At 38.4% G+C, this 27003-nt stretch overlaps 2 protein-coding genes across 11 annotated transcripts; one reads left to right on the top strand and one right to left on the bottom strand.

The window, feature by feature from the left end:
• Window positions 1–3520: 3520 nt before the first annotated feature.
• On the bottom strand, window positions 3521–13862 carry HNRNPA2B1 (heterogeneous nuclear ribonucleoprotein A2/B1). 6 transcript variants are annotated; one of them, XR_009260390.1, is made up of 13 exons: window positions 13696–13861; window positions 10755–10790; window positions 10547–10657; window positions 10214–10360; window positions 9742–9952; window positions 9512–9613; window positions 9336–9416; window positions 8597–8659; window positions 7195–7314; window positions 6821–6943; window positions 6115–6197; window positions 4607–4744; window positions 3521–4065 (listed from the first exon to the last, which is right to left on the bottom strand). XR_009260390.1 is itself a non-coding variant. In XM_058724783.1 (12 exons), exons 1-11 carry the CDS (start codon window positions 13699–13701, stop codon window positions 6136–6138), a joined length of 1062 nt encoding a protein of 353 aa, XP_058580766.1. In that variant the 5' UTR covers window positions 13702–13861; the 3' UTR covers window positions 3521–4065; window positions 6115–6135. The 6 variants fall into 6 exon arrangements, 5 of the variants coding, with proteins under 5 accessions (XP_058580766.1, XP_058580764.1, XP_058580763.1 ...); XM_058724783.1 differs by lacking the exon at window positions 4607–4744; XM_058724781.1 differs by lacking the exon at window positions 3521–4065 and having other exon boundaries at window positions 4466–4744.
• Window positions 13863–14359: 497 nt separating this feature from the next.
• CBX3 (chromobox 3) lies at window positions 14360–25890 on the top strand. Of its 5 annotated transcripts, none has more exons than XM_058724788.1 (6): window positions 14360–14724; window positions 16196–16247; window positions 19075–19217; window positions 21799–21961; window positions 24139–24233; window positions 24579–25890. In XM_058724788.1, the coding sequence occupies exons 2-6, from the start codon at window positions 16224–16226 to the stop codon at window positions 24703–24705; spliced, it is 552 nt and encodes a 183-aa protein (XP_058580771.1). In that variant the 5' UTR covers window positions 14360–14724; window positions 16196–16223; the 3' UTR covers window positions 24706–25890. The 5 variants fall into 5 exon arrangements, with proteins under 5 accessions (XP_058580771.1, XP_058580773.1, XP_058580770.1 ...); XM_058724787.1 differs by lacking the exon at window positions 14360–14724 and adding an exon at window positions 14877–15006; XM_058724790.1 differs by lacking the exon at window positions 16196–16247 and having other exon boundaries at window positions 14365–14724.
• Window positions 25891–27003: the final 1113 nt, after the last annotated feature.

Raw genomic sequence — 27003 nt, 5'->3', positions numbered from 1 at the left:
TTAGGGTTCAATACCTAAGGACAAAGACCTTTATAGTTACAGAAGGGTTTATGCTTACAGAAGAGTTTATGCTTCCTTTAAGTAGAACATAAGTACCTGCATATCGGGAAAGAGAACCACCTGGGCAAGTTAGGCCAGCCCATAGAATAGGCTGCACATCTAGAATATGGATGCCCCCCTGCAAAAGGCTCACATAACATGAAAACGTTAAGTCACGCAAGGATACAAACCAATTGTAGAGGAAAGGTAAATCAGTAGACGAGTATGGACTTTATAACCAAAAGAACTGGAAATACTAGAATCACAAAACTTAAAATTAAGAGCACATTAAGCGCAGAGCCTAAGGGGCCATATAGCTCACAAACAGGGAGATCACGACCAGGACCTGAGCTGAAATCAATTTCAGGCACCCCCATCCTAGAAATTTAAGTGGCATTTGAGATGAAGCTCAACGAGCTTATTTCAGCAGTAAGATGGTTAAAAAAAAAAAAGGTTATTAATTTCTGCCCTAGTTGTCTACCACAGGTAAGTATCTCAAGCCAGAGTACTACTTTGGTTTGTAGAAATGCTTCCAGATCTGGTCAGTTTTGTACAGTAACTTAAAATCTGTTTAGACTGGTTTTGCAAGGGAGCACACCTCCAATTGTAACTTGATCCTTGATTTTAGCAAGGCACATTCCCCCAGAAGTTACATCAAATCTTCAATTTGAGCTTCTGTATTACCAATTTACTTGTGGGTCTTCAAAGTACAAGTACCATCATACACTGTATTAACAGACTAGGCATGGTCCTCTAATCCTTGAAAGCACAAGCACCATGACCAACTACAAAGCATCAAATGCAGGTAAGTAAGGCACCTAAAGGTAACATGGACTCAAGACAGTCACAGTAACTAAAAACTTAAAACTGTCTGGAAGGTATTTGGTCCATTGTGACCCGAAAAGGAAATCCATCAAGCTTCCTCCGAAGTTTTATCTAACCTTTTCACGAGTTTCCAATGGCCTCAAAAATCACAATGGCTCCAAAGCACATAAATGGGAGCTTGCTTTCCCACAATATGCCAGTTTCGGCAATGGAAATCCCACACCAAAATTTCAGCCTAAACACTCTTGCAGATTGACCCGGATACCCAGATTGACTAAAATGTTCTTGCTAGCTAGGATGTAGTCTTAAAATGGAGTTAGCCTGGAGTTCAGAGAATTGGTGAATGTTGGAGAAAAGGAGCAATCTGACCTAATTACTTTAAATATCAAAACCTAATTGAAACTATGTATTTTACTGGGTATAACTTGATTCAAGTTATACCAAATTACCTGACCCATTTCCTGTTTATCACTCCAGTCAATCTGAACAAACCATGGCTCAGGAGACAGCACCTTTTTGGAGACTACATCAAAGTAAGATTTTTAAGGGGAGAGTTACGTGAACTTCGTATCTCTAACGTGTTCCCAAGTATTTGGTACAGGTTTACAAATGCAAACTGTAAGGGGATCACTAAGATCTACACAGTTGAGACGAGGAATATCTACTCAAACATCTTGTAGTTTATATAGTTTACCTTTGGCTGCTATGAAATACACGTTTTGGTGAACACCTTTGTGCATAAGGGCCAACTCCCAATCCAGTTTGAGTTGGACCCAACATGAAATTAGTCTTACCTTCTTCACCTATGGGGAAAAAACCTTACTCCTGTAATCCATTCCTTCAATTATAAAGTTACAAGAAATCTTAACATTCTCATCTTTGTTTTCCAGATAAAGCCATCCTATTTCAAAAGTAGCCTCAATAGGCTGCAATGTTGAACAAAGTCTTAGAGAAGGTGAAATTAGATTCTCCACTGTACAAAATCTCCATGTAACATGTGGTAAACAAGAATGTCTGGATTTGGGTCCCCCATCAAGGCTGGTTCCAGTTCCAACAGCGACCAGTGGAACTCAGGACACAATTTGCACACACCCAAGGCCCAGAATGGAGAATGCAAGTGCTTTTATCCTTCTTGATCCGTCTTCCTCCTGAATTTGCCGCTTTCTTGGGTAGTGAGCCTACTCACCTCACTAATTTGACCTGTCACCAAAAGACCTGTTTCAGCTAACAAGTTATTGTTGCACACACAGTGGTAAGGCATTGAAGCTGGTTGGGGAGTATCAACCATCTAGGCATTCATTCCAAAGATCACACACATACATAACATGTTGCCAAGGATGTGCATGTGCTTTTTGGTATATTGAGATTCATGTTTTCTACTTGGCAAGGAACCCATACTTGTGAGCTGGTTAACCGTCATTACTAAGGTACCAAGATTAAGATTCTTTTAATGTTTCCTTGAATTAACCCCGTAGTCTTAGTACAAATAATTTCTAATCACTTTTAGGTCTTAGCTTGCCTTCATACACCAGACTAATGAAAGCTTTAAACACAATAGAAAGATCAAGTTTCAAAAACTTTTTCAGTAACACTCTAGTGTGGGAGGCAGCCCTCAATTTGGCTCCCAATGATGCTAGCTTCTCAGTAATCTTGTAAGTAAAACCCTTCAATCTGCAGAACATGACCAATACACAAGGTAGCATCACTTCCAAACATTGATCCTATTTGGAGGCTTTGGGTTGCTCTTGGGATAGCTCACTACTGGGGAGGAACGGCCAGCATCAATTTGCCAGTCCTGTCAGTATGCCCTAATCAAATTTTTCCTAACTGCAACCTTGAGCTTCCGCAGTCACAGCTGCAGTTTGCAGTTTAAGTTGTTGACCTGCAAAGTGATGAGTTCATTGTTGCTCTGAACTAAGTATTAAGGTTAAGGGTTAATTAAAGCCGGTTTTAGAAATACTACACATGTATCAAAGGTTGTGATTTCCTTCTGGTAGAAAACTTACACAAAAACCACACATCTCAAGTTCTTAAACAGCTCAATATACAACATACACATGGGGAAAATGCCTGTGGAGTATTCAACATTACCTACTCAGTTGCAGTAAGCCAGTGAGCTTGATGTGCATTTCCCCCCCTATTTGTGCAGATTAAGGGTTAGGTACTTAACGTTGTGTTAGCATACCAACTTGATTTACCTTTCAAGTTCAACTTCTTGGTAGAGTTGGGCATTTCTAAAACCTTCAAAAAATTTACCTAACTTTGAAGCATTCTCACAAGTTCACAGTTGATGGACACAGCTACTGTTTGAAACAAAACATTAACTTACCTGTGAGATACCTCATCAAAACCAAAACAAAAAGTTAAATCAACCTTCCTATGGATCTTTCATTATTTCAGGTAAACATCCAAGGCACTGCTTATTAAAACTCCGTCCACCATGTTTAACCCTTAAAAAAGACAACCACTGAAACTAAGTTTGAGATGCATATAAAGCTACTTGACATCTGAGAAACTGGTATGAGATGGTGTCTCAGTGCTTTGCCCTTAACTGGGACCACTCTAGTTGTTTAAAATATTTGCAAAAACGCCACCAGCAATGTTAAACATAACAAGGTAAAGCGAGAAAACTAGAGCAGTATTCAAACGCTGAATGTACAGTATAAAAAGAATGGCATTTTATTAGGGACAGCCAATAATGTCCACAATGCTTTTCTTGACTATTAATATTGAAATAAAAATGGCAATATGCATAGCTTTGTGAAACTGCTTTAAAACTCTAGGGGATGGCAATCTTTTAGACAACTGTAAGTTGATAGAACAAGATTCACACATTTTATGTGTAAACATTACACCAAGTATTTGAATACAAAAGTGTTTATTTTATAAACTTTATATTTAAAATAGAATTTTAATCTGTCTACTCACAAAACCTAATTTAAAACATGATACATTTCTCTCTCTAGCTTACTTGATGTTACTCTTTTACAAACAGTACTCAATTTGTAATGGTTTTATATTAAGAGAACCTGTACTAAATGATGTATTTTATCAGAAAACATTTCCCTTTAATCTTAAAGTGCTTTTTTTTTTAATGAAGGCACCAACAAGAACTACTTTCAGATGGTACAGTATTTCTTATTTCTTGAAGACTCTGTGGTTGACCACTTCTTCATTAGTTACCTGCAGCAAGACACCTTCCTGCCAAAGGAAAAAAAAAGTATCTGAAGAAGTTTATCATGTTTGTCCAAAGAACCTAAATAACTTCAGTGGTGGTCTTAGGATCAAAGAAGACTCACTGGTGCATACAGTAGAATAAGCCCTGATAATCACATTCCTGAAAAGGCAATAAAGCCAGGCAAATCAAACTGTTGACACTTAAATGAATTTCAGCAGCCAACCTACATCTCTCCTATAAGGTAGGGGATTGGAAAGAATTACCACATTTAAACCTAAGTATTTAGTACTTGATACATACAGGATTTATAACGTAGACACTTTATTCATAAATATAAACTATCATCTGCAAAGTTTCAACCATTTTACCCTACCTTCTCCTGAGCCTGACCCTGATAAGCATGTACAACTAGGAACAACCATATAACAGAAGAACAAAATTCTTTATTTTTAATAAAAACCACTAGTTCACTCAAAATGCTTGATCCAAGAAATGTGAATACACAAGGGTGTAATGATGGGTAATTTCATGATTTATTGAACTTGCAGCCTAACTTTTACCTACCATTTTACTACCAACACCACTGAAGGAACCAAGAAAAGCTTTATTAATGATCACTTGGCTTGCGCCTCAGCTGTTGAAATGAAGCACTTTACAGTCTTTGTGGCAGCAGAATATACTTGTCCATGGTTCATATCAATGCTAAATTCCAGCAGGGAAAAAAATGATATGTTAAGCACCTGAATCTTCATAGAGGGAGGAGGGGGTGGGAAAGAAGGGAAAAAAGGGGGGAAAAAAACAACCAAAATAATTTAAGTAAATGACAGATTGGAAAACAGGGTTTATAAGATTCTCTTGAGTTTATAAATTGTTAAACTCAAATTTATAGCTATGTTAAACTACATAAGAACCACTATACTGAAAGACCATTGAAGAGTAGTATTAGTTTATCTTTTGGGGAGGAAAATTAAGAAAGGAAAAGTAAATAAGATCTTACCTAAAGAAGTTTAACTGAAGCTTAGAACTATTTTGCTCTACACCCTCAGCTTTCGTTGTCATCCTTATAAACTACTGTAGTTAAAGCTTTGTAGAAACAGCACAGTTTTTTAAGACTGGCTGAACTTAGTAGCCGTCAAGAGTTCTCTTGTACTAGACCTGTATCCCTGAAGAGTACCTCGCTGGGGTTATTTCCTTTCCTTGCATTGAAGAAGCAGCATCTAAAAGATCTAAAAAGGTGTTTCTCTTTGCAGAGATATCCCTTAAGTTATCTAGATAATTTAATCCTGATGAATTGCAGACAACACACTTATATCTGACCAGCATTTATCTTACACAAATATAACAACAACTTTGCAAAGGACCTTAATTATACTACCCACTCCTTAACTTATTTAAAATAAAAAGTCTATAATTACACAATTTCCTTTAGAATTATTTTATTAAATCATAAATGTACAACAGCTTCTTAACTCTACACACGCACTTAAATTTTTTTAAAGGAAAAACGTTATGTCTTATTACACCATGATCCTGGCTAATAGCTTTTCAAAACTTTGAGAAAAATCTTAAAAAAGGTTTCACATGTCACCTGAAACTTACAAATTTAACATTATCAAAGAAGGAATGCTTCTACACTCTTACAAAGACCACTAGAAAGAAACAACAATTAAAAAGCTAAGAAACTGTCTCAAAGGCATTTTTTTTTTTACAATCCTTCCTCCACAGTAAGGTAATGTTATTAAATAATCCAATCCATTCACAAAATGGCTCTCTGCATCTGCTCTGGTGTCTTCTGCCATATCACTGCATATTTATGCATGACTGAGATAAGAGTTTCCTTAACATTGTTATTTCGATAACCTGAAGCTGTTCTGTTACCTCTGGGCTCTCATCCTCTCCTATTTATACAGTGAAGCCTGTTTCAACAGAAGTAAAGAGTAAAAAAAAAATAGGTTATGAAATTATCCATCTAACCAGATTTTAAGGAAAGATAACATGATCCTAAAAAGCTTTTACTCCTGGCAGCTAGATCTCCCAAGACAGTAATAAGGTAAAACTCAAAAGCTACTTACCCATGGCAAATAGGAAGAAGCTCAATATCGGCTTCTCCCTCCATAACCCCCACTTCCTCCACTGCCTCCAGGACCATAGTTTCCTAGAATTGTTAAAAAACAGCAAGAGAAAACAAATTTACTCCCATTTTCTGCAATTAGCCTAACAGTATCTATAATCGATTTCTATTTTATAGACATACACTCCTTGAAACAAGCAGCTCATAACCTGTTACCTGCTTCTAGTCAACCTATTACTCGGGAAATGATTTATCCAGACTCACAAAAAGGTTAATTTGCCCTTTACAATTGAGAACATTATAATGGCGCTATTCTACCACAATCATTTGGAGTAAGATTTAAAAAAAAAAAAAAAAAAAAAAAAAAAAAGACAAAAAAATCGGTTTGGTTCTACTGAAAACTTTAAGAGCTTAATACTGTGAAATAAAGGTTTGTGATTTAACTTTCAAAGAGAAACACAGAATTTAATATAGCTTGCAATGTGCTCAATTTTATTTGGCTTTTTAAAAAGTAATCAGCCAAAGAAAAAGAGCCCCACCTGAAGTGTCTAACCTACTTTTGTAAGTCCTAAATATTCTATACCACTGAATATCCAATCCCATCGTTTTAGTTATCATAATGGAAATGTTACTCAAACTAGCAATTAAAGTGTCTTAAGACTAATCCTTTAATCACACAAAATAATTTAAAGATTCTTATAAATTACCTCCACCATATGGTCCCCCCATGTTCCTGCTACCACCAAAGTTTCCACTCTTCATTGGACCATAGTTAGAAGGTTGCTGGTTATAATTTCCAAAATCATTGTAATTTCCACTTCCGTAATTTCCTGTGAAAAAATCGGAATAGGTTTTGCATCATGACTTTCAAAATAACATATTCCAACATTCAACTAGCGACATATGCTAAATATTTAGGACAAAATCTCCCATAAAAACAATCAGAATAAATGCAAAACACCTATCTACAACTCTACAGTTTAAGGCAACTATTGACAACATTGAAATAAAAATCTCACTTGTTAAATCATTTTAATTCCAATCCAAATTCCCACATAAAGGTTGCAGGTGAAGTTATTACCTCCTCCATAGTTGTCATAACCACCTCCGTAGCCCCCACCCTGGTTGCCATATCCAGGTCCTCCACCACCATATCCTCCTCTTCCTCCTCCATAACCAGGGCTACCTCCAAAATTGCCACCTATTATAAAATAAGCCTTTAAGTAATTACTTAATATTTTCAATACCATTTGAACTGTCTTATCACACCGATTTCCAACTTTCCAGAACACATTCTTATAAGCAAAATATTTGTTCTACAAAACCTCTTCCGTAACAGCCTCAAGGGCAGAATAGAGTACGTATGCTTGATAAACATTTAGAGGCAGGGAACACCTCCTCACAACCAATGGGATAAAAACCTTTACAGAGACCAATACTTGCAATGCCATAGCTGTTCTCCCCTAACACTAAAGATACTAAAGATTCGTACAGGTACTTTCAAAGGTTTGTATTTTGTGTAAGGATTGGGGGGTGGGGGCAGACGAGAAGCATAGGCAAGCGGGATAAAAAAGCCACACACCTCTACTGGTCCAAAATATTAAGTTCCAAACATGCTTCCTGATAAATAACCGTGTCTCTTAAATAATATACCCACGACACCCTTCGGAGTAGAAATGGGGGGAGGACCAGAAATTAGCAAACTTGCATCTAATTCAAAAACTTACAATGGAAGTCTCAAATTATTGAGGTACAAGAACTCCTCTTTCTCTTAATACCAATTAATATCTGGACTTCAAAGCAGAATTGAAACAGTTGAGATGTTGGAGTAACTTAGTTATGCTTAAGGAGTGGCAAAACCAGCAATCGCGTCTACTACTAGCTCAGTTTATAATATCCCTTTCTTAATAGGATATTTGTCAGCAAGTATTAACTTTCCTGTACTCCAACAGAACATATATCTAATACATTTATTACGTAACAGTAATTCACAACTTAGCTAAACCCAGGAAGAATGTTGTGTATTTTAGAAATTCTTTTGGTGACTTTTTACAAGTTATCTTATGGGACTTAACCTTGGTAAGAGACTAAAAAAACACAACTGCTTACATATACTTCCTCTGACATGTTAACCATGATCACGTCTATTGGTTTGTAGTTTTTCAGGAAAACAGCGCATGAGATACATATCTAATTATTTTGCTTGAGAAACAATGGGATATAGTATGACAGCATCTATAAATTCTAATTTAAAATCTACTGAAATAATTTGCAACCTGTAAACACCTACAAGCAAAAATATGCTTTCCATAAAAAAATGCAAATTATGAAGGAATAGCCAAATAATTGAAACACTATCACCTAAGCCCTTTACAAAACATAAAATGCAAAACACTTAAAATTTTATGTACACACTTAACTGGACAAACACAAATAGGGTTTAAATCTTTAAGTCACAAAAACCGTATGTGAAAGAAACTGACCTCCAGGTCCTCCTCCATACCCATTATAGCCATCCCCAAATCCGCGACCACTTCCATATCCATCTGTTAGAAACAGGAAAAACGTTATTAAATCCTGTCCACCCTATTTAATTTCTCTTCCTGCTTTCCTCCACCCTCTTTATTAGTACCTCTCAATGAAAATTATCAGGAACCAACCTCCTTGTGCCAGAACACTGGTGTTTACTGGTTTATTCTTAAAACACAAATTGCGTAATTAGATCTCATGAGAATAACTGCCTAAACAAGAGGCTCAGACTTGGCAAGTCTCAATTTAAGAGATTCCATTGATCTATAAAGAATGAAGTTGGGTGAGAGAAACAACTGGTTTTCTGTTGGCACTTCATCACATTAGTAAGCCAAGCCAAACAAATCTGAAACCTAAAGCCAAAAACAACAACAAACACACAAAGCCTCCACAATATTTTCAATCCTGATTCAGGGGGTCCCTCATTTTTTAAAGTAACTAGTAGCACCTAATTTTTTAAAAAAGTTGACTACCTTAAAAAGATCTCTGCAATGGATTGCTCTGGATTAGAATTTAGAAAATTATGCTTTTAGCTATAACCTCTTACCTGACCAATTCAGAACATCCCAGCGTAATACAACCTACTTAACCCTTCAAGGTAACTTTAAAAACACTGGATTTCCTGAATCTAATTAAAATTAAGTTTTTAAACAAGCATATTCACCTTTCTATTCACGCAGAAGGTAAACTTACCAGATCCTCCTCTAAAGTTACTTCCCGGGCCTGGTCCAAAATTTCCACCACCACCACGAGAATCTCCAAAACCGAAGTTGCCTGCAATAAACAACCAGGTTAGTAACAGGTATTTTATTAAACAAATCTTAAAAAAATAAAATAAAATACAGTAAAATAAACGAGTTAGACGTTACCTCCTCTTCCACTTCTAGAACTCTGGACTTCCTGCATTTCTTGTCTAGACAAAGCCTTTCTTACTTCTGCATTATGACCATTGATGGTATGATATTTCTGCACTGGAATGAAAAGTTCGTACTCTATTACCTCAATGTTCTTTACCAACAACTTGTGCAATTTACCTTTTAATAAACAAACCCAAAAATTAACGAAAAGAGCCATGCACCTAGAGTTTATAGACACTTACACACAATCTTATCCACGGGATCATGATCATCAAAGGTAACAAATCCAAAGCCTCTTTTCTTTCCAGACTGCCTATCAGTAATTATCTCAATGGTATCAATCTTTCCATACTCTTCGAAGTAATCTCTAAGATGATGTTCCTCAGTATCTTCTTTAATTCCACCAACAAACAGCTTCTTCACAGTTACATGAGCCCCTGGCTTTCCAGATTCCTGAAAAAGGAAAAAAACTACCTTAACAAAACAAACCAAAACATGATTTAAAGCATAATATCTAGGTACCAAAAGTAGTTTCTATTCTATGATAAAATACCACCTAAAGCAATAGCTTATAACCTAAAAACTAGTTTCAGAAAAGTAGGCAAATCTAGGAAAATCAAGAGACACAAGACTGACAGAGCTTTAAAGTGGCAAGATTTAAGTTACGTATAAAACTTACTTTCATATTTACTGACAAAGTTCTATTTTGCTCACCTCTCTTGCAACAGCACGTTTTGGCTCAACCACTCTCCCATCAATTGAATGAGGTCTTGCAGCCATGGCAGCATCAACCTCAGCCATGGACGAAAAAGTTACAAAACCAAATCCTCTTGATCTTTTGCTTGCAGGATCTCTCATGACCTTAAAAAAAAAAAGGGGGGGGGGGGGAACTTTAGCATTTCTTACTACTTGTGTTATGAAAAAGCAGTTTGAATGACGAGCAATTTTCATGAACATGGCTTTAAAAATAACTTACTCAACACATTAAACTTAGGAGTCCAAAAGTTGAATGACTAGCATCTATAGACATTTTTACATTTAACGTACCACACAGTCTGTAAGTTTCCCCCATTGCTCGTAGTAGTTCCTCAAACTTTCTTCTGTGGTTTCAAAGCTCAAGCCACCAATAAAAAGTTTACGGAACTGTTCCTTTTCTCTCTGCAAAGGAAAACATCATTTCAATTTTTATTTACATTTCCTCTTTGTATGCAGGAAATTAAATTCTTAAATATGAGGTGACCTGCTGGCAGAGTACCTTTTTCCTCTCCAAAGGAACAGTTTCTAAAGTTTTCTGGGGGGGGAAAAAAAAAACTTACATCAAATTTAAACCATATGTTAAACTGCATATTAGTTGCGTTACACCAAAAAAATTGCCTCAGCTGAACTACTACACAAGTTTCAAAGTCATTAATGCTTGATCCAAATTTACTTGACATTAAATTATTTTAACATGCCTTAATCTTAAAAAAAAATTTCTGTAGAGAGGAGCAAACCTAGTCCTTGGTCATTGAAAGTTTAAAGGATTGTTACTAACTTTAGATTCAATCCTATTGTCCACAATAAATAAAGTGCCTTTTAAATACTCATTGTAAACACTTTTTCTTTTAAAACATAAAGAACTGTTCGTTCTTATAACTCACAATTTACCATTTCAGGATTCAGTATCTAAAACTGACATTTATTTTCCCTTTACTGCTCCCTCTGGTGGTGATTCGTATGTATTTCAGTCCAACCCCCCCCCCCACCAAACCTTGTAAAAATCATTCTTCCCCCATACACCAACTCTCCATGAGAAAAAAAACCCTTAAACATTCAATGTATTTACCAAAACATCCCTATAAAATGTGCCTCTCTCTTCTGACCAAGGGAGAAATACCTTTTATGACTAACAGTGTTCAGAGCTTTAGAAGTTTTTAGCATAACTGATTGTGGGCATGCTTGTATTTGGTATTTACAAAACACAAAAAAAATCTAGTATATTACTGAACCGTATATAAATGCAGTACAATGTTGCTGTAATCTCACTTTTCAAGAACCATAAAAGCTTAAATGACCACTGTTAACTTAGTTTTTGTATTACCACAATTTACACTTCATTGATGCAGTAAAAAAACCCAAAACTCGAGTTATCGACCTTAACGGCCATCTGGCAGACTACAAAGCACAAGTGTCTCCAATTTTACATTGGGGGGGGGGGTGGGGGGGACGGGGGACGGGACGGGAGACCTGGGCAGAAACAACGTTAACCCCTTTAAACCACCAAGCAAATATATGTTGCATTAAAAGCCGGTATCTTCGGCTCTCAATTAAGATGGGTTGTTATGCTTCGTTTTCAGATAACTAGGATAAAAATTTAAAACAGGTATTCAGAAGCCGGAATAGGTCATAGTGCCCAGAAACATCTGCTGTGAGTCTATAATACAAACCAAAGTTCAAATAAAATTTTCCATAACAACAAGAGACTTTATTACCAGCTAGTACTACATACAGCTCAGGCCCGTGGAGGTTACTACTTCTCTGCACGAAAATTCCCCAACAGCTCAAAAAAATAGTGGTAAGTATACAATTAGATTTTTTCCTCTGTTCTCAGAATTATATTTTTAAAAGCTCAACAAATTCTCAAACTACCTCCTAAAGCCCTCAAAAGACCTGTTAAATGATTATCTGACACACTGATATTTAAGTTAACCTAATTTTACTTAACTTAGTCTAACTACTATAAATCAGTTTTTACAACCCAAAGAAATTACGCAAATATAAAAGCACATTTACAACAACTTTTACACATCACTAACAAAAGGCAAAAACTCATTACTTACCTCAGTTTTTCCAAACTTACCCGATGTCCACTATCGATTACAAACAAAGTTATTTTATAAGCGTGCTTAAGAAAGAAAATACCCAACCAGGCCCCCTTCGCTGGAGACCTTTTGCTTATCAATGTAATGATCAACCATCATAGCAAACATAAATGAGAAAAGCAAATGACAAAGTTCAAATACATAGTGGCCAAGCCTGAAAACAAGTTTTGTACGTAACCGTTAAAAGCAATGAAAGACTGAGCCACGTTTTAACTGAAGACCAAAAGTTTTTATTTTACTTCCCTCTTAATTTCTAGCTTATCACAAGACCCTCTAGTCTTACCCAGGAAAGATGATTACATTTCCCAGCAAAAATGTTATTTACCACGAATATCTTACAATTCAAGGAATCCTTACGGGATCGTGAAACCAACCCCCCCACCCCCGTCCCCACTGCCACCCCCAATCGGTACTAACTTAATGGCTCCCCTTTTTATGTCTAAAGTTTCCTGCAATTCAACTAGCTTTTAAGTCACCGCAGACTCCGATAAAACCGTTACCCAAAAAGCGAGGGCTGGAAAACAAAATGTTCTCTTTGTAATATGGCTTCCCTTAAAACTCGGCCCGACACCCTAGGTCGTTTTACCTCCTCTTACACCGGTGCGAACCAGCCCCGGGGAACCGACTCCCCCACCCGCCCGCTCTTCGGTGTGGCTTCTGAACGCAATGGCGCCATTTCATCGAGGGGAAAGCAGAGAGCCTCTAACGAGCTGCGCAGGACTTTAAAGATCCAAGCTCCCCCAAACCCTCGGAATCCACCCCGAAACGGCATGAGAATAACCCGAAAACAAAGAAAAATAGTTAACCACTTCTCTTCTTCCGTAAAGGAACGAAACTAGCAGAATCCAAAGACTGAAAAGAAAAACGCTGCGAGGAAGGAAAGGAATGAAAATGGCGGCCGCCAAATCCGGTTCCCGGGAGGGGGGGGGAGGGGAAGCTCCGCAGCCTCGCTCCGGAGGATCCGAAGCCCGCCGAAAAGCTCAAACGCGGGGACGCCAGAGCCCCCAAATCAGCGTGCTTTGAAAAGGGAGTAAGAATTTCCGCCTCCGCGCCCCACTTTTCGCCAAAGCAGGACTGCGTCCGCCATGTGGAAGTTCCCCATCCCCCACCCCCAGCAAAGGGAAATGGCGCCGGCAGGCTGAGGGTGGGGAAGATACTGTTCACAATCCGGCCTCCGCTAACGACCTCTCCTCAAAAATATCCTGAGACGAGCCGCTTTTGAAGTGGCCCAATTTCACCGCCGCTCTCCCACGGAGGCGGATGGCCGACTTCCACCGAGGCGCCAACGGCCTCGCTATGCCCTTTTCAATAACTCATTGATTTCAAACCCGTTACCTCCATCGCGGACTCAGTCGCCTCAGCCCGATTTCCCGCAGCCGAGCGAGATGAGAGAGATCTCCGCGGACGAACACGAACCGGACTCGTCCTGGCGCTGTAGTGAGAGCTGCTGCTGCTCGAGAAACAACACCGCTAAGAGCACCTCCACACGGGAGCCGGCGCTGCTGCTACTGCCGCTAGAGCCGCTGCCGCCGCTTTTCTAGAACCTTCCCCCCGACCAACGCGTCTTCCCCTACGTCAGGCCGTTGCGTAAACGCCCTAACCGCCGCCAATGGCGGGAACGCTCTACGCCCTCCTTACGCCAGATACGTACTCCTCCCCCCCTAGCAGCCAGTAGCAGTGCTTGACGTCACTTGCGTAAATGGGCTCAGTGAATTGCGGAAGGCTCGAGTCCTGCGTAGTTCTCTCTAATGGAATTGGGTCCAGCCCCCGCCTTAGCGCAGGGCAGGTGAGAAACGGTCGCGCAGTTTGAAATTAACGCTGTCGGGAGGAGCTTAATCCGCAGCCCTAAAGCCCAGCCCCCTCAAACCGGGAGGTGGTCCCTGCAGCAAAACTTGTTAATTCGCTCCCCCGCCCTTCATCTCCCGCCAGAATAATCTGTAGCCTCCCCCTAGCGATTTCCCTCCCCCAATTTTCCCCTCCTGCTCTGAGGACTGACTCGGCCCCTTCCGGAAACACCCGAAGCGACTTCTAGTCAACACGTTACACTTCACGCGCCACCAACCCTGTCCAACGTCTTTGGGAGTCGACCCCTTGGGTTCAAGAGAGGTCTTCGGAGAGAGTGGTTTGAGAGGGGCACTCCTGCTTAGTTCCGATTCTCCCCGCCCAAGTTTTTCTTCACTCCCTCACCCCTAGCGTTTGGAGGCACCCACGTCCAGGGGCGAGGAAGTGGGCGGAGCCCGGTTTTGGCGCCAGGCGCTGCAGCTGCGAAACAGAAACGCCTCCGTCTAGAAGCTCGGTCACTGTCCTCGCCCCTACTTCCCTCTCCCTCCCCTCCGGGGGCCACCAGGCGTCACGCCGCGAACGGTAAGTGCCCCGTCGCTGGCGCCCTCCACCTGCCCGGGGCACCGGCTCCCAGCGGGCGCGGCGCGCGGCCCCTCCCCCGCCGGGAGCGCGCACCCGGCCGCCCCGCCCCTCGCGGCCGCCCGGCGTGGGCGGTGCCATTTCCCCTACCCCCCCCCCCCCCCCCAGCGGCTGCCCGGCGCGCAGCTCCCCAGCCCCCTCCCCCTCGGATGTGGCTGGAGCTTGAGGCGCGCAGGGCCGGAGACGCCGCAGACCCGGGACGCGGAGCAGCTCGGAGGCGGTGAAGTCGGTGTCTTTCTTTCTCTTTCTCTACGCGGTGGTGGTGCTTAAGATACCACCTGCGCCCCAGGGATTCTCGCCCCGCACCCCAGTTCCTTGCTTCCCGCCCTTCCCCGCCCGACCCCGAGTCAGGAGCTGGCGGGAAGCAGCGGAGAGTCGAGCGGAGACCCAGCGGCTGGCCTGGCGCTGGGCCGCTGCCTGGAGTTAGTTGTGGGGGAGGGGGAGAACGAGACAGACCTCGAGAGGGTCGAGAGCCGTGGCGACAGCCGCCTTATTTCTAGACAAAGCGCATTTCCTTTCCCCCCTCCCCCACCCGCGATCAAGATGAGGGGCCCTCCTCCCCTTCGCGGCCTCGGTCGGCGACTTGGGCCTCCCGTGAGGGCGGTGCGTTCTCCCGCATCAGCACGGCTCGCTGTCCTGAGGCTGCGGCGGGCGTTCCGTTACGTGGCTGCCGCCGGGTGGGGACGAACGCGGGCCCAGTGGTGCAGTGCCCTTGAGCCCCCGGGCCGCGGCCTTTGTTTCTCCCCGCGGATGCGCTGACCACGAGGCCCGCGCTCCCGGGTGGGGGGCGGGGGCCGGGTGTTTGGGCCTGGTTAAGCAGGGTGGGGCTTATGGGGGGCGGATAGACAGAAGAGGTGGTTTGTCTTAAAAGTGGCACGAAATGGGACTCACGCATCTCAGTATGTTTTTTTTCTGTCTTCAGCTTTTAAAACTAGTGATTAGAATGCGGGGGTTCTAAAAAGAAACCAAGTTGGGGTTATGTAGGTGCCTCTTTGGACTGTTACAAGGTCTAGTGGAAAATTGAAGGTAGTTTAATAATTGTGATTGTTTGGGTTATCACATCGAATTTTGAAACAAGTTATTTGACTTTTTTAAAAATTCTGGATAGGATTGATATCAGCGGGATTTAGATTGGGGAAAAAATATTTGTCTAGTATTTTTTCCTTTGTAAAACTGTCTCAGATACCAGGGTACCCAATAAGGATTTCTCAATCCACTTGGTTACAACACTGATATACTCAGCAAGCATAGGTCACTAATAACTTAGGCAGGAGCTCAAATCTGCATCTCTGGATTTGAGTACAAATTTAAATATACGATACATAAGTGGGGGTTGGAATCCAAACAAAACTTGTGTTTACCTACCTTTTTTGTGTCGTGCAAACTTCTTTTTAACTGTCATGCATTTTTCTAGTAATAGCTCTTCAAGTCTGCAATAAAAAATGGCCTCCAATAAAACTACATTGGTAAGTTAATGAAAACCTAAAATACGTAAGGATCTAACTCAAATTTTTTTTCCCCCCAAAATTATAACTTTGCATCTCTGTGGTTGAGATATTTACATCCACATGTATTTCCCAGTCCCCTCTCCCTGCAGTGTTGTTATGGGGAGAATTAGGGGCAAAAACGAAATCATTACATTAAGATACTTACAGGCTTGGCTTAATAGTGTCTTAATCCATTTAAAGAAACCTAATCTTGGGAGGATAGCAACATGAATTTTACAGAGTATTTTTATCTTGAAATAATAAACTTTTGCAACATGGAAGAATATTGACAGGCAGTGCTGTAAAGCTCTTGGGTGTTGGCATAAGGGTCCCTAAATCTCCCTATATTGAATTCTAGAGAGAGCAGGTATTTTCAGTGTTGGTTAAAGAAGTTGTTCCTCATACACCTAGGTTGGGACAAAAGTCATTCGATCTTGGGAATTACTTTAGTCATACTGTCCTATTTCAAGCTTAATTATTCTAAAATACATTAAGGCCTTAAAATCACATCATTGCCATGTGGTTTTTTAAATACAAAATGAACAAAACCATACATATGTCCCGGGAAGAGAGAAGACTAGATCTGCAGCAATTAAATTTGGAGCAATTAAATTTTTTCACTTTCTTAAATCCAGAGTTTGCATTCATTCCTATACTTCGTTAAAAGTTCTATGAATGTGTAAAGACGTAGTATGCTCAGCTATATTGTTATAGGTTTTTTAAAACATTGAAATATTCATATACAAATCGCAAAATTCAACGTTATGATTCTCACAGTAATTCTATAACACATTGCATTAATAATTGCAGTCATATTAAAGGTGAGTGCTAACACAAAAATAAGGTAAAACATTTGGTTTTGGTTTGTATATTGCTCTCTTGGGTTTCACACTAAAAAGGCAAGTTGCTGATTTTTAATTTTTACCATCATTAGGTTGCACGTTTAACTCAAATCCTGGCAAATGTTGAAATATAAAGTGTGGCACAAAAGATTCACATCAAAGCCCTCAGTGGAAAAAAGCACAAAGCATCTTCCATGCCCCCTCAGGATTGAACTGCCCTTCAACTTCCATAACCAGTAAACCAAAGTGTATAGATAATTGAATTGGCTGTATGGTTGCCTGTGACCTTCAAGTATTGGAAGGAGAAGGAACTAGCTATCCCTGAGGCTTGGAGGATGAAAGCACACATAGATGCCTCTCTCTATTGCTTTGGCACAGTTTTGATAGTCTTCAATGTCCGTAACTTAATGATACTGAAGCATTTTATCCTTTGACAAGGGATCATAAATTGACAGCCTTGAAAATTCTTTTCAAGAGATGAGGTGTGCTTTTAATTTATGTGGGAAAGTGGGTGAATTTTGTTTGAAAAGAAAAAAATGAACATTTGTAAGTAGCTTATGGGTGCCATAGAAGTAAATACTTCATTTTTTGTGCCAAGTTTTATTAGTGTTTATTCTTCTCACTCTTTGTGCTTATTTTTGCTTTCCTCTTTATTCTGTTAACCTCATCTTCATGAAGATGGCTATTTTATCATTTAGGATCACTGATAGACTTTTGTCTACACCAGTTCTTCATTTCTCTCACTACCATTCCTTGTACTGTACAGAAACAAAAAGCTATCTGACTGGTTGTGATACCCAGTGTCTGAATTAATGAAAATTATAAGGCCTGACTTAGAGAAGATATCCAACAAAATCAGGTGTTTGCTGGGTTATTGTAAATTCCAGAGGAGTTTAATTACTTCTATGTGTGTACCTTTGTGAATAATTCCATAATTTTAATGTTTTTTTGCCATCTTGAAGTATTGCTGGTTAACTTTTTTGCCTGTATGCTGTATTAGGGGTGACTTCAGTGTTAGCAATTAAGATTTTTTTTTTTTAATAGCACCACTGAAATGAATTTAGAATTAACATTTGAGGTTTCCCTCAGTCTCTTCTAATTAACCATTTAAGTTTTTTGTTTTATCTCTTATCAATCCTCATAACATCTGACTTATTGGAAAATAATGTGGGGTTTAGCATGGTCTTTTGGCTTCTCTTGTAGCATTATGTAAAGAAAAAAACTAACCTAAAAACTTCTCTACATAAATTTTGTTGGCTACCAGTTTGGACTCTTGAGAAACCAAGAAGATTTTTTCACATTGGAGGATTAAAATGATCCAGCGTTTTGGCATCTTCGTGTGACAACATTATAGCTTTGTTCCACGTGATCTGTAATACTATCTACAGAAATTACGGAACAATACTAGCGTCCTTTTTAGCCTCTTCATGGTCTCCTTAGTTGACTCTGCAATTGATATCAGGATTCTGAACCATGTTTTCATTCTGCATTTACCTCTTTTCTGTATAATCAAGGCTTAACGTTGGTGTTTGCATTGATACAGGGGGTTTTAGTGTTTGGGGGCTATAGTTTAATGGGACTGTGGCTCAGAAAGACCTGTTACTAGTACTCTCTTCTTTGTGTCATCTTCTGGTACTTTTCTAGTTGTCTGTTGCTTTTTGCAGTTAAAATGAGTGCAAACTCTAGTAAACTTGGTCCTTTAGACTAGATGAGAGATTGGATTCGGAGAAGATAACAGTATTTTCCAGTGTTTTTGATTGTATTATTTTAGTGAAAGGGGGTGGGTGATAGGTTTGAGCTAAAATGGAATTAAGTATTCCTTTTGTTGACTTTAATCTTTTCAGAAGGGTCTCCCCTGGGATATAGAAGTAAAAACACAGGTGTCGAATGCAGTCTTTAGTCTTTAAAATGTACTCAAAATTTTTAAAAAATGTCTCTTAAATCTCGTTTTTGTTTTATTTTAGCAAAAAATGGGAAAGAAACAGAATGGAAAGAGTAAAAAAGTAGAAGAGGCAGAGCCTGAAGAATTTGTGGTGGAAAAAGTACTGGACCGACGTGTAGTGAATGGGAAGGTGGAGTATTTCCTGAAGTGGAAGGGATTTACAGAGTAAGAAACCTGGTGCTTTTATTAGATGTTTAACTGCAGTTAAGTGACATTTAAAGTTTGCTTTTAGTCTGAAGTTTTTAAAATCAGTTTCTCCATAGATTTCTTTAAATGTAAAGATACCTCTAGGGTACCTTGATTGAGAGCTGTTTAAAAAGAGCCAAGTCTTTAGCCTACAGTTGTAACCAAGCATATTTGAAATTAGTCGATTGCCTTGAAGAGTCACATTTACAGAGTGCAGTTCACCGTATAATGCATTTTAAGGTAGTTAAGTATTGCACCAATTAGAATATCTAATTGACGTTTCCTTATATAGGGAGGGTGTGCTATATAAGGTGTGAAGCTATATAAGGTAGACTGGTGGGTGTTGAACAGAAGTGCTTATCATAATCCAGGACCTGTGCCATATACTGGGTTTACTATATCCTAATCTCTAAGAAGCAGTCAGGGCATTTTTCAAGCTCCTTAGTTCTTTATATTCCTCGTTGCTAATTGTTGTCCTAATTTTTATAATGTATTGCGAATAACTCATGCAGAAATTCTACTCTTACATTTATCTTGTGCTAAATCTCCTTGGAATCTTTTGCCTAATACCACAAAAACAGCAAGGTCCCATGGCCAGTGACTTATAAAAAATGGATAGTAAAGATAGTCAACAGTTTTCTGAACGGGGTGGACATGGGGAAGTGTGCTAGTTAAATAATTAGGCTTCAGATATCTGATACCTACTACATGCCCCACCGTTTACCTTTAAAGCTGCCTCCCTAAGCAATTTGGGAATTACGAGTTAAATGGAAGATTGAAGGTTTCTTATTTTATCTTTTCAGTATTCTTAGTTGAGCGAAAGTGTACATCATAAATTCGTAATTTGCCACTAGAAAAATTTCCAACAGGTAGGAGAACAAAGCAAAATAAGTCTGAACTTTTATTTTATCATATTTTATTTTACTTTATTTTCATTTTTGAGAGAATGTGTGCAGGGTGGGGATGAGGTGCAGAGAGAGAGGGAGCTGTCAGCTACAGGGCTCGCTCTCACAAAGCGTGAGTTCGTGACCTGAACTGAACTCCAGAGTTGAAGGCTTAACTGACTGAGCCACTCAGGTGCCCCAAGTCCGAACTATTTTAAAGTTAGATTTAACCAATGTGTCAAAGAATTGATTACCTTCGTATGGTAGGTTTTTTTGTTGTTTTGGAATCTCAAAACATTAAATGCTGTTTGTTTCTACCCAGCCCATCAAAATGTTAAGAAACTTAATTCCTTTTCTCCCTCTTTCTCCGAAACTTAAGGCCATTATTATGATTGAGACCTGCTAGATAACTAACTGTGCAGTGTATTAGGTAATATACAAGTCTATATTATCCACATATAGAAAGGGTTAGGGTTACGTAGATCTATGTTATATTAGACGGAGGCTCTGCTTCAACTCTTTTGTGCTCCTCTGTTCTCAGATTCAGGTTTTCCAATTTTAGAGTCTCAGCATATCAAAAGACGCAGGTTACAATCAGAGGTTAACATTACCTTTGTTTTCCAACATCTCTAAAATTAATTTCTTTCTGTCTTGTTCTGTAAAGTCTTTTTGGATCAGAGCACACAAAGTTAACAAGACTAGGGGGTGCCTGGCTGGTTCCGTTCGTAAAGCATACTACTCATGATCTCGCAGTTTTGAGTTCTGGCTCCACATTGGGCATAGCGTTTACCAAAAAAAAAAAAAAGGTTGCAAGCCTATCACTAGGATTATTTTTCATATTGGTAATTGCTATTCATTTTTCCTCTAGTCCTTCTGAAAAACATGAAAATGCTCATCTCAGCCTTGTATCAGGGGTTGCCAAACTTTTTCCTTAAAGAATCATATGGTAAATACTTCAGGCATTGTGGACCATAGGTCTCTCATGATTACTCATCTCTGCAAATATAATACAAAAGGAGCAGCAGACACTACATTAAACAAATGAGCATGGCTGTGTTCTAATGACACTGTATGGCCCTAAAGTTCGAATTTCACGTAAATGTCATTTTGAAATTTTTTCCCAACAAATTAAAAATGTGAAAACCATTCTTAGTTTGCCCAACATACAAAAAGCTGGATTTGACTTTTGGGTTGCCAACCCCTGTTCTTCATTACCCAATTTGAGGACCCAGCAGAAATTGACAATTCTGTCTCACATTTAAGAATGCCTTAGAATTGTGTTTTCAAACACCGTATTGGAGATCCCAAATTGAGGCATAGTCTGATTGATCTGGTAAAGTAACTTGGGGTGGGAATAAGGAATCCACATTTTTAAAACCTTTTCAGAGAAATTCTGAAGTGGGTTATTGGTGTAACTTAGAAAAATATTAGCTCTAATTCTGCTAGAGTCAGGTATAGTTAACTTGGAGGTAATACAGCAGATTAATAGGGGGCTGAGAAAGACACAGGAAATATAAGCAGATTTTCTCGAGAATGTGGAGATAGGGAAGAAGCATCTGCAGTACAGCAGACTTTTTTCAGATAAATATTAAATGGATGTGGATGATGGTGATGAATTGTATTTAATTGAATTTTTTTTCTTTTCTTTTCTTTTTTTTTTTTTTAACTGAACCTAGTGCTGACAATACTTGGGAACCTGAAGAAAATTTAGATTGTCCAGAGTTAATTGAAGCGTTTCTTAATTCTCAAAAAGCTGGTAAAGAAAAAGATGGCACAAAAAGAAAATCTTTATCTGACAGTGAATCTGATGATAGCAAATCCAAGAAGAAAAGAGATGCTGTAAGTGTAAAATATTGCCCACTGGACTAACTTTGTAAAAGGTTGATGGCTTGATTTTTAAAGTACATTTAAAATACTTAAAATTGAAATGTTTTAAAAATCATTGAAAAGCTTTTTTAAAATGCTTAATATTTAGGACAAAAAAGGATAAACATGATTTAGCCTGCCTCATATAAATGTGCAGTAAGTGCTTATACTACTTGAATTGTTATGCTAGTGTTATTATGAGTAGATTCGTGGATTTGAGCCTTAGTAAAACCATTTTCTGTGATCCGGGACTGGCAGTCTTAAATACAACGAACACAAAGATTAGATCATTGCTGTCCTTTACAATGTAGTAAACACAATCCACATGGCACATCCTGATTAGGGACTGTTAGTGGCATTGACCACCAGAAAGTACTTCTGCATGAGATCCTTGTTTGTCAAGGATATTGGCAAATAACACTTTGATTTTGAAGTATATAATCATTGGTGATGGAAGTTATTTTTATGGTTTTTTGGGGTTTGGTTGGGGGGAGGGTGTGAAATGAGATAGTTTGTTCATTCATTACATGGATATTTTGATCCAGTCTTTGCTTCTCTAATGTTTCTGTGGCTTCGGGCAAAACACGTAACTACTTGCTTATACCCTCAACTCCAAAACATACTGACCGTGCCTACTGACCTAACATCAATTTGAGAAAAGCTCTTGATTCTGAATTAGTATTTAGGTTTGGGAACTAAACATAAAATATAGATGCATTGATAAGGTCTTTGGATTTAAAATTTTATCATTTGAACTAGATGCCAAGTGCTTCACAGATAATCTGTTAAATCTTCATGGCAAGTTTATTAAGATTATAGGTATTATCCCCATTTCCCAGATGAGAAACACAGAGGTTGACGACATATTTGGTTCTGAATGCTTCAGCAGCCAAAGCAAAAAGGTAACATGTTAATAATTTATAGGCATAGATAGAAAGTGAACCATATACTGATAAACACTGTTTAATAACAATACTTAACCCTACTTTGAGCTCTTACAATGTGCCCAGCAGTGTTCTATGTAACTTAATTTGCACTTTGCATACTACAAAACGTCTGAGACAGATAGTATTATTCCTGTTTTATAGAAAACCTGAACCACAGAGGTTAACTTGCCCAAAGCCACACAGTAAAGGTTAGAGTCTTCATTCTAACTAACCCAGGTAATGTGACTCCAGAGCCTAGGATATAGATAACGTCTGGTAGGGAGAAGGGATTTGTTGACGTAGGCAGTTCTCAAACGTTTTTGGCCTCAGAACCCCTTTAATACTTGAGAAAATTACTGAGAATCCCCAAAAACTTTTGTTCATGTGTGTTATGACTATCAATACTAACTATATGAGAAATAAAACAAATTCCTAAAATCCTTGTATTCAGTTAACAGTGATAGAACCTATTGCATGTTCATAACTTTTCATGAAAAATAAACGAGAAGAGTGTCATTTTACATCTTTGCAAATCTTTTCGATGTCTGGCTTAAGATAGTTCTACTTCTGCATCTGATTTGCTCTCAATGTTTGGAGATAATACAAAGATAATCTGAAGTCAGAGATACATGAAAAGAGGGGACCTTGCAGATAAACAGACACATACCAATGGTCTCTAGAATATCCAGGGGTCCTCAAACCACACTTTTAGAGGCAGTGGTTTATGCTAAGTATTTTATAAGGTTTCCTGTAATTCACATTGATTACATTACTGATGAGTGTGAGTTTTGAAGTTTTTACTATTTTCTATTTGTGTTTTGTGTGTGCTTTTAAAATATGTGGGTAATTTAGACTAATACCTACAAGTGAAATCTTTCAAGAATTTACGATTATTAATGGATGAGTTAGCAAAATAAAGGGATTAATTTTTTTGTGTGCCCATACAGTTCTGTCTTTTGACATATTAGGATACGGAAAGGTATTTGTTACCTTGACTTGCGATTTAGAATACTTTTAGATACCCACATTTGTTGTAGCTTCTTGAAAGGTTAACGGAAATTATGTTTTAGTACTAAATAAGGGTTTTTTCTCTTGCTATTTCTTTTTCACTATGGGATGATTTTTATTTGAAAGCTATATTTCATGTAAACACATTGGAAGTTAATATTAGTTTGCTATATGAAAAGTCAATATCTTTTTAATAGTCAATATCTTTTTAATCAGGCTGATAAACCAAGAGGCTTTGCCAGAGGTCTTGATCCTGAACGAATAATTGGTGCCACAGACAGCAGTGGAGAATTAATGTTTCTCATGAAATGGTAAGTGTGCCGATGATTGCTGTTTTATTTTAAAGTAGGAATAGATTTTTTTAAATTTGTGAAGCCTTAACTAGAAAAGGTTTTATAGTTTTCATCATTATGAGGTAGTAATTATCTGCTGAAAGGATGATTCTAGTTTCTTTTGCTATGATGTTTTAAAACAAAATTTGGCAAACTGTGGCTTGTTTTGGAAGATGAGGTTGTATTGGAACATAGTCACATGTACCACATAATCCTTCAGAAGCACTTAAACACCTTTTGATTGAATTACGACTTGAGTGAAAGACTTGCAGTTGACAAAAACCATTGAGACTTTTGACTGAACATTTTTTTTCCTCACAACAGGAAAGATTCAGATGAGGCAGACTTGGTGCTGGCAAAAGAGGCAAATATGAAGTGTCCTCAGATTGTAATTGCTTTTTATGAAGAGAGACTAACTTGGCATTCTTGTCCGGAAGATGAAGCTCAATAATTGTTTGTGTTGCTTTTTATATATATTTATATATATATATAAAATCTGGGTCTTGGTTTTTTGGTTTATTAGTGTGAAAAAATAACATTCTAATGAAAATCAAGTTTGATATGTTTGTTTTGAAGTAGTATTGGGGAAGTTGTTGGGGTTTTTTGCATCTATAGCACTGGTTACTTTGAACAAATAAAAGCTTTCTGTAGTTGCTTCCTTTATCAGAGAAGAATATTTGAGACCATGGTATATTATTCCCCTGCTTTAGAGAACACCTTTTCTAAATGTTGGGGGAAATCTTCATAGTTGTTCTTCAATCGGAATTTGTGTTTAACTCCTATATGCCTAAGGACCATTCTGGGTTTTTTGTTTATTTGGGGGTTTTTTTTGTGTATATACTTAAAATACATACGTAAATCGTTTTTTGGTTTTTTTTGGTTTTTTTTTGTTTTTAAAACATTCCCCAAAATAAAAACAGCATTTTATAACCATGGATAAGCCCACGTTTCTGGGATGCCATCATTTTTAGCAACCTAAGAAATCACTTAAATTGAAAGTTTTCCTGAAGCCTTAACCTTTCAAATTTTGTAATTAATTGGGCTTACATATAACGTAAGCAATTTAAATTGGACAATTTGAAAGCAGCCGTAACAGAATCCATGTCTGCAGTCACACAAATGCAAGTTTGTTTGCAAGATTTCTGAAAGGAAAATTTTATCACTACCAATAACCTCCCCACCCAAATGAAAAAAACCGGACAAGTCCTGGTATGTTTTAATTAGGTAAGCAAAACTTAGTGGACATTTAAAGGTTCCTTCTGGTGAACCATTCCCTTTGAAGAAGTTGAAATCCCTGTGCTGCACTGACTAAAAGGTCATGATTCATGGAATGTTTAAAACTTGTTCATGGAAACCTGATCATAATCAGATGGTTAGAGATATTGGCAATTTAGCACCTGCTGGAATAAATGGGGGGACAGACCTCTGTAATCTAAATTCCTGACCTGCATGTTTTTTCTTTACCCCAACTCATTCCTTACATGTAGGCTCAATCTTCTCAGTATTTGAGTTACTGGTTCAGCAGAAACCAGGAAAAACAATAACTTTGTAGTCAGAATGTTATCCAACTGTATATTATTTACTTTATTGTAAATACTGGTAAACAGTGGTCAATAAATAGTTTTATATTCCTTTATGTGGTTAGACTTTTTTTTTTGTCTTTTCTAGTAGAGCATTCACATACCTTTGAATCACTTTTATGTGTATTTATAATATAACATTAAAGCATTAGAGTACATGTCTTAGATCTTTTGAGCTTAGGAGTTACAGACATACTAGAATATGTATTTCCACAAAAATGAATATTCGTTTCTTGTGATGCTTAAGAGGAATCTGCACCATTAACGTGAAATTTTGATAGAATGTAGTTCGTTGAAACTGCTATCTGAAAAAGTTACTCTGATAGGACTGATCCTGTTGTGATGGACACATTTTCTACTAATTTCCAAAATCCATACAGAGAAAAGGTAATCGTTTTGCAATATATACAAATATTTAATCCTGTCATATACCTGGAACTGCTAGTTCAATGTCAAATTATACCTCAATAAAAAAGTCATATCTATACTAAGCTGTTATTTATTCATGTTTATAATGTTATTCATTATATCATTATTATATCTCTTTATGGATCTAGCACTGTTCTCAGCCATAGGTTCATAGATGATACAGAACTTACTGTTTATACCAGAAAGTGATGGCCCCTACATTAAACTTTAGTAAAGGCATTTCTGGAAATAATGTTGTCCACATAGTACTTTTATTATCCCTTATTGTATTAGTTTCTTATCGGTGTTGTAAAAAAATTGCATCAATCTTAATGGCTTAAAGCAACACAAACTTACCAGTTTGGGAGGTCAGAAGTCTGAAATTTGTCTCACTGAGCTGAAAGGTGTCAGCAGGGCTGTTTCCTTCTCAAGGCTCTGATACCAAAATCTGTTTTCCTTATCTTTTTCTGTTTCTAGAAGCCATCTACACTTGGTTTCTGGCCCCCTCCATCTATAAAACCAGCAGTATGACATAGTCTCAACGAGTTACTTCTCTCTGTGTCTCAGTTACTACTTCTATAATACAGAGATAAATCATGGGCTTCTGTAAAGAAGAAATATATGCTTGTGAGTCACAATAGTGCCTTGTACTTATTAATCAAAATGGCTTTTACGTATTTTTAACAGGAGCATAGTAGGCTGTTGTATGAAGGTTCCCCAACTTAACCAACTGCCCCAGGTAGGTTATTTGTAGTTTTTGC

This window comes from Neofelis nebulosa, chromosome 4 (genome assembly GCF_028018385.1).
Source record: "Neofelis nebulosa isolate mNeoNeb1 chromosome 4, mNeoNeb1.pri, whole genome shotgun sequence".
NCBI classification, from domain to species: Eukaryota; Metazoa; Chordata; class Mammalia; order Carnivora; family Felidae; genus Neofelis; species Neofelis nebulosa.
The sequence above is the reverse complement of the archived record's forward strand: the minus strand, read 5'-3'. Positions and strand labels throughout refer to the sequence as shown.